Below are 12,473 nucleotides of genomic sequence, written 5' to 3' on the forward strand. Positions count from 1 at the left end.
TGTTATTACTATTCTGAGAGAATAGTGTCATTTTCTTCAGATCAGAAAGAAACAACGCAGCTTTTAGAGACAAGTCCTATTGAGAAAGCAGCTTTACATAGTTACGTCTGTTAATTATCAAAAAGAAAGGAATGTTTTATGAAGAAGGAGAATATGCACATGGACTTCGGAAACAAACTCATAAAAAAACATTATGACAGTGCTGAAGTTAATTTTCTGTCCAAGTTTCCATTATAAACTCACCACTCCATAACCAACGGCAAATCAAGAAGCTAGCACAGACCCCAGGTGCCCAGGTCTGTTGAGCTTTGCTGCAGAGATGAGGGAGCTTGCAAGGAGCAGCGGAATGAATCATTAGCAGGGACTCTGCAGCTACCATCCTATGATATGTGTGGCTGTGTGCTGGCTAACGAAGACAGAGGGCACAGCCCAAACAAGACTTTTTATTTCTTAGTGGAGCTCAATTTACCGTGTATTACCTGCCTTGAAGAGTACAATACAAGTTCAAAGACTTCATAGGCAAAGAGTAGTGCTGAAAGACATTTTGAGGTTCACGATAAGGAGAAGATTTGCATAGCTTCGGTGGGTAATAGAGGCCTCCTGAGGTTTTCATTCATGTATAACAGTTATGCGTAATGTTATTCAATTGCATTTCTGACTCAGCGTCTTTCTACTGAATCTTGTCCCCTTTTCTTTCAGTTCACTTAATTTAGCTACTCAATGTTACTGTCACGTCCTCTCTCTTTTACGTAGAAACACAGACTGCAAAGCATCCTACCACCAATGAACTCTGAACACAGAATAGAAGTGCTGGTGCTACAAAAGAAAGTAAAAAATATCAAGTCCATAAACAAGCCCTTCTCCATAAACTTACCATTAAAATGCGCCTGTAGCTGTCTCTGTCGATGCCCCAGAGCTTGAGATCTGTCTTGGCCTTGACGGTGGCGGCCCGGGGTGTTCCGTAGATCAATGCCAGTTCCCCAAAGCTGCCTCCTTCTCCAATGCTGGTGACCAACTCCCCATTGACATAAACCTACCACAGCACATGACAAAATAAGAAGCAAAACCAGACTGGTGACTTAGTTGCAGTCTTCCTCCTGCTGCCAGCTACCTAAAAAGCTATTAGCAATTTCCTTTCTAATTGTCAGTGCTGGGGACACAGAAGGAAAACAAGAGCATAACAGTTTCCGCAGTTGGTCCCCAAAGAGGGCAACAACCCACTTTGTGGACAGAATTTCAAGTCATCTTGCTTCAGTACAATGACTGTATTTACTCTCCGAGTTTTCAGCTCCCATGGTTAACTGGCATCGTGTTTTCCCTCTTGTGTTCAAGGCTCAGACAATCAACAAGCAGAACTGTCACAACTTTGGCTTTTTATTAACACTGTCAAACTTGAAAGGAAGGAGATTTGTTGATATGTGTAATGGGGTTTGCTGAAAAGCACCATGGCCGTGAAATGAAAAACAGTCAAAACAAGGAAACATCTTTTGAAAAGGAACATTTTTTTCTTCCCTAAGCCTAGGGCCTCCAACAACCATTTCAACAGAACTAGTGAGATCTCTTTCTCCCTTAGTGAAGACTACTAAGTGCTTTGGACTTGAGAAGCTAAATGCAGAATTACCCTTCATCTTTAACATCAGCTCTACAGAACTTATGCAGCAGTGTTTGACCCACAGCCTACTTAAATAACATATCCTCTCAAAACACAGTGCGGATCAATACCACTATGCCAATATTTTTCTTGGGTGACATCTAATTTGAGAAGAATTCCTGCACTTGAGTGCTATGTAAAACCTGCACAGGAGAAAGGGGGACTCGTGCAGGTGCCTTCCACTGGGCTGCATTCTCCTCACTATTCATGGACAATACAGCTCCTGAGACGTAACAGTGTATTCAAAGACTGCTATGGATTGCGTATTCTGCAGCTTGCTTGTAGGCTTGCTGCTATAAACCTACACCATAAACCCTTTTCATTCTGTTAATGTGTCTATGAGTTTTGAGGGTAGGAAAGGCTGTGTGCATTTACCCAGTGCAGAATATATCCCAATCTGTTACAGACCGACAAGAGAAGAAATCAACCAGAATGAGTTTCATTTGTTTGGAAGCTCTGTGAAGAAACATAATATGAAGAAAATACAGAGGTATTCTTGTCTTCAGCAGAAAACTATGGCAAAGGAAAAGACCATAACCTATCACCAATTACTGAGTAAGAGACTAGCAGTTTTTAAAAAATATATGAATTAGAGCTGTGTTCCAGCTGGGCATGAGAAAAGATGGTGATCAAAATAAATGAACTGGGGTCAAAATTCAACAAACTGTCAGCCTCAATTTTACTTCTGTCTTCATTTTATGATAAAAAGGTGTGTTAGAAACAACCGCTGGAATCAATCCCAATTTATCTTCCCAGTATTCAACTAAGATCTGATCCAGCTCCTACTGAGGTCAGTGAAATGCTGGTTCAGTAAGAGATGGATGAGGCCACGGAGCAGTTCAGCTGATCCAGAGACCTCCTCAGTACCAGCTGAAAAGGAGCAGTATCAGCATCACTGCCGAACTTCAGGCAATGCTGTGGCTCCTGGTGTTCATGGAGCATGCGAGGATCAAGGGGCTGAAATAAAGGGCAAAATAAATCCCACACAGGCAGGTGGTAGCAGACTGCCAAGAGCAGCTCAAGCCACAAAAGCTATAGCGTCATTTCTTCGCCATGACAGAATGAATGCCACAGAAGAGAGTATCACACACGAGAATAACAACAGCGTTTCCTTTCAAACTTTTATACTCACTGCAGAATGAAAATCTCACAGAACATTGAAGCTACTTTTGATTCTCCTCATGATGAAAAAAATTACAGCAAAACAAGAAGTTTTTAAACAGCGAGGCAAACCCAAGCACTTTCCTGATGAAACAAGCAGATGATGCTGCAGCTCCTGGATCTTTCTTTGTGAGGCAAGCAGGAGAAATGGATGAATAAAATTAGGACTCTGAAAGGCTTGTAATGCAATCAGAATGTGTGAAAATTTTTAAATTCAATTATTCCATTGCAAAATTGTCCAGTTGCATATTTGAATGTAGGGATACCCTCTTTCTGTGGGGATTTCACCGGATGGACCCAAGGTTTGCTACAGTACAGTAATTCCTGTCTTCGGTAAAAGTCTTGGGGATGACAGCGAAAATCTAGTAATTCCAATGAGTTCTGGACCACATCCTGAATGTGAACTGACATTGCATCCTTGACTCTTTCTCAGCACACCAAAAAAACAGGTTTCTGTATGCTCTTTTGTTGAAAAGCACAGGTTTTGTTATTGCAGAAGGATCCGAATTAGAAGCGAGAAATAAAGTCATTCCAACACATACTTTTTTAAGCAATATGGTGACACTTCTTGTTAAAGCAACATGTGTGATATGACTGCAGCCCAGAGTGGGCAATTACGCTGGTAAAACTCAAGGCAGAGCAAGTGAAGGATGGACATTTACTGTTAAACGGTTGTTTCAGAGAGGCTACTACTAAACTGCTCTAAGGCTTCTTTAATTTTGCTGCCTTGCTTAACAAGACTCCCCAAAACGTGTTTGACATCTTGCCTCTAAACAGTTTACGTAAATGGCCATTCCTCCACCCTAAGTGTGTCAGGTTTAAAGTACTCTGAGGTGAAACCAAATCACTGATCTGACAGTCTTTGGGCCCAGCATTCACTTCCTCAGTAAAAACGCCATTTCCAATATCAACCTCCAAAAGAGAAAACCGCTTGAGAATAATTGTTGTTTTCTAGGAGGAAAACCTTGCGCTTCATTCTCTGCATGGGCCTAAGTCAACAATCAACTTTTGTCTTCATGATGAAGTTACAGCACATTGATGGCACGTTGCAAAGTCATTCTGCCCTGTAACAAAGAGTTCAGCTCCACTATGAATCCCTTTAAAATAGATTTTAAAAAAAGAACTAGAAAGGAAAGTAGCTGTGTTTGTAAGGTGTGGGAAGCAAAGCTATTTTAGGCTCAGAACAGCTTATGAAAGCCAATGTTATATGGCAGCAGCTCAGATAATCTTCTTTATCCTAAAAAATGCTGGGCTGAGGTTTTTGCTCAGGCAGTTTTAGGCATTTGTGAACTCTCACCAAAGTGGCGAGTAGGTAAGTGAACTATTCCTAATTGTTACTTGACCTGCCGGTCACAGTTCTATAATAGCTGGAGCCTTCCTTTTTCATGCAGCTGAAGAGTAATGTCGAACTGCAGATGCCCAAATATGACCAAGCCATCAGGACCACCTACTTTCCACAGATCAAAAGTACTTCAGATTTCTATTGTTTTCCATCATGTAGTATGAGCACTACAATTTTTGCAGGCTTGAAAATCACACAATTTGATTCATTTCATTATTTTTTTAGGAGGCAAATGGGAGAAATCTCCTGTGAACATCAGCAGCTCCTTTCTTCACGCGCTGCGATATACTTAGGCACTAACTGCGAGAGAAACTGCAATGAGTCACACAAGGCTCAATGCAATAGGAATGCATCTTGGCCTCACTCATCTTTGTGTTCTCTAGAGAAGCAGAAAGTAACCTCACCATAAGCAATAATATAGCCATTTTACTTTGAAGGCAGGATATGAACATGTACCTCTGAGCTTCACTGGAGTGAATTTACCTTTACTTTAATTTTGTATTGCTGATTTCAAGTTAACTTTTAGCATGTTTTTTTGGCTGCCACTTTGTGATCTCTGTGGACAAGCTAATTTGTTCCAGGCATCGCAAATTTTAGATCTTAGATCCCCTCCCTCGGATCTGTTTGTAATAATTTGTGCTTTGTGTCTTGTCAAGCCTTAATATTTGTTATCCAGAAATGAAGATGAGGTTTATTTATTCTTGGAAAAATAAGCAAGTCTTAGACATGAAGTGTATTTATATGTGGATAGTTTTCTCAAATAAAGCCAATGCTTTATTTGTTGTATGAGTTTGCTTTTCTTAAATACAAATATACGAACTTGGAGACTGCCTTGAGAATCCTTAAAAATTTAAGCTAGAAACCTTCATACTTCAAAATGTTCTGTTTCAAATTTCAAAAAGCATCCTTCTGAAATTGGAAAGATCATTAATGATTCAAGACTTCAAACCAAAAGTGACCTATGGAATCTAACCATAAAATATAACTAATTTTAAAATCCAACAGTATTCTCACATAAACCACCGTGTAATTTTCATCTTTGCATATACACAAATTAGACAGTTTGTATATACGAATAAAGGCTTCAAGAAGATCTGACCTACAATCAAAAGATCATCTTATCTATTGTCCACAACATTCAGGTGTAGCTCCACATACAGATCTATACACGAAATACAGAACCCATTTAAGAAAAAACACTGAAGTTTTAATTTTGATTTTCACCATAATATAGTTCGACTGCTGTTACTTTACAGGAAGAAAACATGAGAATGACTGTAGAGAAAGTTGCTGTGACATTAAATAGAATAGGAAGTTCTTGAGTCTAAAAAAAATACATCTGTTTTAAAAGGGTAGCTGACGGTGCTTTTTAAAATAAAAAAAATGTGAGGTTATAAAATAAACAGGAAGTCACTTTTATATTTAGAAATACGGATTAAAGATTTTTGCAAGACACATACTTCAGCAGGTAGTTTAACATCTTTACTGGAAACAGTAATTTAAGCTCTGCCAGCTACTTTTTGGCACATGTTCACATTTGTCTGAGCAGAAAAGCTTCCAGTAGACAACTGACCTCTAAGATTTCAAACCTCATGTCATCATCTACCTTGTATGAACTTCATCCATCTGCAGGGCTGGGTCATGAGTTAACAGTTCTCCTCAACCCTGAAGTGCTAGGGAGGAAGACTGCCGCTGACAACGCTACAACGCCCTTTCCCATCCAATGCCAGCTTTTGTCAAAGTACACCTGGTTTGTAGGGTACAGTACAAGAGAGGAAAACCCCAGGTTCTCCAAGACCTACCTCTTCCTGATTTCCAAAACCCTTTCTTTTACATACGAAAATTTATGCCCTTCTCCCTTGGGCCACAGTCCACGTTGAGCGTGCTTGCCAAAGGAAGGGTATTGAGTCTTCTTTGGCGGTCCATAGTAATGTACAGATACTTTATTCTATGCTAACAAGGTTTGTTTATACTCTAAGAAAGTGTAAGAATGGAGGATAAAGTGTCATTATATTTAAAAATATGTTATTGTACTTCTAATTTGACTCAGATTATTTTTAAGGGAAAATATAAGAATGCTCTTACTCTTTGGGGTGCGTATGCCAAAACTCTAACAGTAAATTACTTTTAAATGTTGCAGTTTTCTTAAACTCAAAACACCACACACTGATTTTATTATTCTGGATTTGTTGGTGGTTTCTGCTTGGTTTTGGTTTTTCAGATTTGCCATGACTTTCTTCCTGGGGATGGGAATTTTACAATGGCAATTGCAACCTCCTTTACGGGTATCTTTGCATGTGTATGGAAAACCTGGGTCAGTCATGATGTTCTCAGAGTAAATCATTCCTTGAATCCACCAGTCCTGGTACACCTGCCACTTCTGTGCAGATCAGGGAAATGCTGAAGGCAGATAGCCTGGCCAGGGGTTAAAAGCCTCCATGCACTTGCCAACACCAGCTGAACTAGGTGTTGGCTTGAGGCTTTAAGTCTCGGGGTCAATTGTCTACTCTCCAAGTCACTTTTTTCCTTGGAGAAGGGTGGAAGCATGCCAAAAAACTATCTGGCAAGGCTTAAATGAACTGCAGCTCGCTTACTAGCGGTCTGGATTTTCTTCAGACAATAAGAATTCTAGCACTGCTGCCCAGAAAGTGGAAGAACTCTTTTCTGGGGAGAACTATATACGGTGTGATAGTGCACACTCACGGGGTCTGGGAGCTGCTGTCTTATACAGGAGCCACTTACTCTGCACTAACTGCCCTGGTACAGACTTTACACTGTGTGGTGAAAACAGGCTCGTTAATGGCAGTTAATGTAGGTAACTACGGTAGCTACCAGGGTGTAATTGCAACTTGCTCCTGGATGAGCAAACATTTCTTGTGCCTTCCACAGCATCTTGCAAAGGAATTCAGTGTGTGTTTTGCACCTGAAGGTTTAGGAAAGGCTTAGGAAGGAGAGAGCATCCAGCTGAGGAGATGGGGAGAGCAGTAGTAAGGTGCAGCAGAATGAAGGAAGAGGGATGCTGAAGGGGGACAGCATGTGAGTTGGTCACAGAAGAGTTCTGCAAGACTCAGAAGGTCAGGAGCTTTGGTTGTCCCTGCAATAAGCTCAGTCCAAATGACATCTCTTAAGTCCTGTTAGGATGTATTTGTCCCACAGGTCACGTCATAAAACTGTCCATAAGTGTGTCTGAGACGTGTCAGGATGACATTATTGTGGATTTGTCCATTCTGATCTGTCCTAGCAGCTATATGCTGATTTTGGCAATTAGGGGAGTAGGAATTCAGAATTCTCGTGAAAGGGAAGTTGCAATCTACTCAAAGAAACCCATTTCTTTCATTCATTTCTTAGAAAATGTGCTGTTGCAAGTCCCACAGACAAGGCAGGAAAAATTTATATCTGTATCATATCTAAGTGCCTGGAGGATAGCAAACTACTCGGAATACAAATAAAACTTCTGCCCTCAACTCTAACAGTGTAAAATAAAGCTCTGTACTATGCTCTTTGTTTAGCAAAACAGCGAGTCCCACTGAAGTCAACAGAACTGCTCATGTGCTTAAAGGAGGACTGGTGCTTAGCTTGTCAAATCAGGGGTCTGGGATAAAATTTTCCAAAACGACTCTCCAGCTTAAGAGCCTATACATAATTGCATTGCAGTGGCACTGAGGCTGTTCAGTCACTGTGGTACTTTTTCAAATTTTACCCCAAATCCTAGCTCGGAAGCCTCACAGGTCCCTGAATTGTTCTAGGAAATAGAAGATTATTCTGCAAAAGACTTTAATGAACTCAGAAAACAATCAATGCAAAATGATCTAGACACATGTTTCTTCTTGGGCCATTTGTGGTCAAGATTATTTATGAATTTCAACTTGCCATAAAAACAAGGAGAATCTCTGATGTACAAGTAACATGACGCAGTAAAGGTTTTTCTGAGTAGATGTCAGGGTATACCTGGTAAGGAAACCAAGATGCCATTTTACCTGACAGAGAATACAGGAGCAGGTGCTCTAAACAAGTCCTTCTCAATGTCTGCAGAGCCACGGCTGCCTTGGCGATTAGTAGCAACCACCAGTCACAGAAAATCCACAAACCACCTCGTGCAATGCTTTCACAAGCAGACACAAAGCTGGCTAGGCCCTGGACATTTATTTCCCCCTTTTTGTCACTGCTTTGTAAGAATGATATGTGCATATGAAAGATTATCTTTTTCGCAACTAATTGCAAGGGTTTTGCTGTCTGTTTTCTGATATCATTCAGTCCTTCACTATCCCTGGGCCAGACGCTGAAGAAAACTTCCCTTTTTCTGAGCAAGGACAAATTATTTTTAAATAGGATTAATCCGTAACTTCAATATGTGCATTTGCGCACGTTTGTGGGTCTGATTCAAAGCCAGTGAACTCATTAAGCTCAGTATCAGGCCCTAACCAATTATTTTAAAACTAAATTTTAGCACTGTTCTATAAATATCACTCTTTCACTTTCTGGCCCTGTGAATGCGGCAATGTTTGCTATTGAGAGGTATGCCTGATAGGAGCAGTGAGTCAGGCGGATTTCCTGAGGAGCAACTTCCAGAGGCAGAGACAGCATGTGAGGTTTCTCAGTTCCCAAAAATACCAATTAGATGGTCTCCTGACACAGACAGACTGCTAAAAAAAATGACTTTCGCTAAAATAACTGCATGCCTCCTGCCCAGATTTAAAATAAATCACTTTCTTCTTGAAATATGCCAAACAAAACTCATCTGGGCATCCAAAGAGCAACGTTGCTAATGAGCAAGCCTGTCCTATCTGACAACTGTAGATACGTAAGGTGCGTGTAGAAAATTCAGTCAAATGAGGACCTTGTAGCAAAACAGCAAAAGGGTGAGTTTCATACAGGATAAAAATGACAAGATATGAATAAATTACAATTTGGAAGGCAGGTTCAGAAAGAAGTTTCATTTCAAAGACCTGCTGATTAAACCACTGCATACTCCTGTAAACATTTTGTGGTCTAACAGATCACTTTACACTTAGAATAATCCTTGCTTTTATTAATATGCTGCATTGTTCATATATTTGGACCTAATTTTAAAAGCAAATTAAGGTTTTTAAGATGAAACTCGCTGCCTCAGGCTGCATCTCAATTTGGGTAAAAAAAAAACACAACACCACATCAGCTAAGCTAACTGATTAAAGAAAATATTTTCCTTATGGTTGATCTGAACCCTCAGGTGCATTCCAGCATGGTGGCCTGCTCTGCCAAAGACTGCACACCTCCAGGTGTGGTTAGGGTTCTGAAGATAATGTCATTTGCTTGGTTTTGATACCATATTTTCCTGCTTGGAATGGACAAATAAGCAAGGATGTAAAACATGACAATTATAAAATTAGGCACAAAAGACTTAACACAACAAAAGCAAAGGAATGAGACCAATACTGTGAAATCTATTTCAAGAGGAAAGGAGACAGAAGCACAGTACATGGCTGGATCAAGCTGTGTGCCAGAGCATACAATTTTATTGTGTACCTTCAAAATAAATATTACACTGTAAGACTGTACTCACATCCACCTCGCCTTGGTCAATCACGTAGAAGTTGTCTCCTTCATCACCTGGAAGCAAAATACAAAAAGTGATTGTTTCCTGAAGGTCTGCTAAACTATTGAATAATTTCCTGTCTCCAGATTTAATCCTGTACATATTTGCACAAGTTTGTACACCAAATTACTTACAGAGAGATTCATTTTCTGAAACATTCTTGTCTATTTGCCTTCATAAATCAAAATATCGCTATGATTTCTTCCTATTAATATCTTTCAATTGCATTAATTTATCTCTTTTGATTGATTCACCACTTCATTCAGTGTAAACACACAAGAGGCTTTAATATAGCCTGAGGGTAATGAAGTCCTCCACAACACACTGCAAGCATGCAGGTAAGTTGCCAAATGTGATAACGACACAGCACAATGAGGTGTTGAATATTCCCAACAACCATAAAAATATTTTCCATCTCTAATTACTCTCAGCTAGCCTGTGCCACCCTTACGCATTCTGATCTGTGCATTACTTCCTGACTATCCTCAGTCAAGAACATTTTAATCTGAAGTGCAATTTATCTACATTTAACTGTGGCACTTTGAAACCCCGGAGATCTACCAGCGCGGCTTTGTGGGAGACCTCTGTACATGTAGCAAAAGACCTACATCCATGAACTTCTGATACAGCTACACACTTAGACGCTTTCAGAATATGGTTATTCTTCCCATTAAGCAAAGAGGGTGACATCTCAAATGGAGAGATGTGAATTGTACAATCTTAGGAAACATACAAGGGAAAAAAACAAGGGGAAGAATTACCCTGTTGTATGACTGTTTCTCCTGCGATGTGTGTGACGGGGAACATGGCATCGAATATGTCACTGGAAAAGAAAAGAAATATTTATTAATGAATCAGACCTATTTCTTATCTAGCCAGTAGACTACCATAATTGTTTCATCTTGCCTTCATTAACAGATTTTGCAGAAAAAGAAAAGAAAATTGTTAGTTGTAAGTGGAAAGTGAGTCCCTGCTCGGCAAGAAATCAAAATAACTAGTTTGGCACAAGCTGTGGTTTAAAACTAAGTGAGACTGTGATTCAGTGCATGCTATTTTGAAACAATTCCTGAATTATATGCATATAGGCCACTTCTTATAGCATTGCAGAAACTAGCCAGCTTGAGCATTTTATTGTCTAAGCAGACAGATGTCAGATTTTCAGCTGCGACCGGTATGTGTCACCACAGTAATTGCTAGATGTCTAAACGGGAGCTCTCCTCTTCTGAACATCTGGCCTCGCGTTTACAAGCAAAACCTGTTCCACAATACAGAGCACATTTGGAAAGGTAGATGGCTCTAAACTGACGTAGCCTAAGAGCTGGCAAGAGATTGCACTCAGTGCAGAAGAGGCCAAACTGAAAATCCTAGTGAGTTACTCGTGAGAAGGGAATTTGACCAATGCTACAGAAACACCGAAGCTGCAGAGGAGCCTTGTGCTCATTAATCATCGCTGAATTACACACCTTACTGTGGTCTCCAGCATATTGTCACATAACCTTAAAAGGCCAGGCAGAGCAGTAAGGACGGCAACGCACCCGGCACCAACACTTTGGGCAACTTGCCCAAATCCAGTCCTTTGTTTATTGAGGGAGACAGCAGGCTCTGTGGAGCCAGGGCTTCCTTTCCCCACATCAGATTTTGGGGAACTTATTTTCAGCAGCATGAACCGCACCAAGATGGGCACTCCCCACCTCTCTTCCCCTTCCTATGCATCAGTCTCAAGGGCTAAAGGAAATAGCTCCCCGACACAAACAAAAGGCAGCAAGGAGGAATTGTTAACTAGCCTCTCCCCTGGTCTGGTCTAAGAATGGTCCATCCAGAGACCACTGATGACAGCAGCAAGAGACGTGCTTCAGCCTGGAATGGAGCACAGTCCTTATAATCGTAACGGAACGCAAACAGTGAGGAAACCTAAAATTTTCACCAGAACAGCCAGAAGATCAGCAAGCAAACCCATGCTACATTTCAATGCCTTATATGGGAAATGCATATTGTAAAATCCCATTATTAGCTTATTTCCTGCTCAACTGTTCCAGAATTTATTCAGGCTCAGTTCTAGGAAATGTTTCACTCCTAAGTTCAAATTGGTCATGTCTTTCCTCTTCAGCAGCCAGAATGTTTTTGCTCAGTATCACAGCTCTGTGTCAGCACCACTTGTAGGAGAACTGGGAGATTTCAAACCAGGCACCTCCTGCTGCTTTGCAATACCTGCAAGGGATGCTTAGCCCATGACCTGTAATAAAATTATTTATTTTATCCTTGCTGTTTGATCAGGCCCACCTTGTGCTATTCCTTCTCACATTCAGCAAACACCTCCATGGGTAAAAAGCCTGTTCCAAGGCTCTAAGGCAAAACCGCTTCCTCACCTCATTCTGAGCACCGATGGGAACACCTACAATAAATTATTCTGAAACGTATGTGGACTGTATTCTTAAATCCCCTTTTAATGATCTTAAATGGGTTCAGCATTTCCCCAGTTCAAGGGGCTTCTCTGTTGGCAGAAAACAAGCACTGATCTGGTGCAGGCTGTGGAGCTGGTTCCTGTGCCAACCCTCAATGGCCTCAGCCTGAAAGAAATGGGAGCTGAGGTTCCGATGGGATGGGAAAAGCACCATGGTGGTAGGTGCCGAACTGGAACAGCCACCGAAGGAACTTCTGTCGGCGAGGCACGTCAAGCTGCTCTTCAGGACCTCTGGGACCTGGAAATGCAGTATGCCAGAGGCTCATTTGCCTCCTGTGGTTTC

At 40.9% G+C, this 12,473-nt stretch overlaps 1 protein-coding gene across 3 annotated transcripts in view; it reads right to left on the reverse strand.

The window, feature by feature from the left end:
* Positions 1 to 12,473, reverse strand: part of PRKAR1B (protein kinase cAMP-dependent type I regulatory subunit beta) — a 104,074-nt gene that overhangs the window by 31,348 nt on the left and 60,253 nt on the right. For all 3 annotated transcript variants that reach the window (XM_075437047.1, XM_075437046.1, XM_075437045.1), the window contains exons 5-7: positions 10,491 to 10,552; positions 9,697 to 9,743; positions 875 to 1,033 (exon numbers count right to left, since the gene is read on the reverse strand). In XM_075437047.1, the coding sequence (XP_075293162.1) occupies positions 875 to 1,033; positions 9,697 to 9,743; positions 10,491 to 10,552 (268 nt within the window). The remainder of the gene's footprint in view (positions 1 to 874; positions 1,034 to 9,696; positions 9,744 to 10,490; positions 10,553 to 12,473) is intronic.

The sequence above is a fragment of the Opisthocomus hoazin genome, chromosome 15 (assembly GCF_030867145.1).
Source record: "Opisthocomus hoazin isolate bOpiHoa1 chromosome 15, bOpiHoa1.hap1, whole genome shotgun sequence".
NCBI classification, from domain to species: domain Eukaryota; kingdom Metazoa; phylum Chordata; class Aves; order Opisthocomiformes; family Opisthocomidae; genus Opisthocomus; species Opisthocomus hoazin.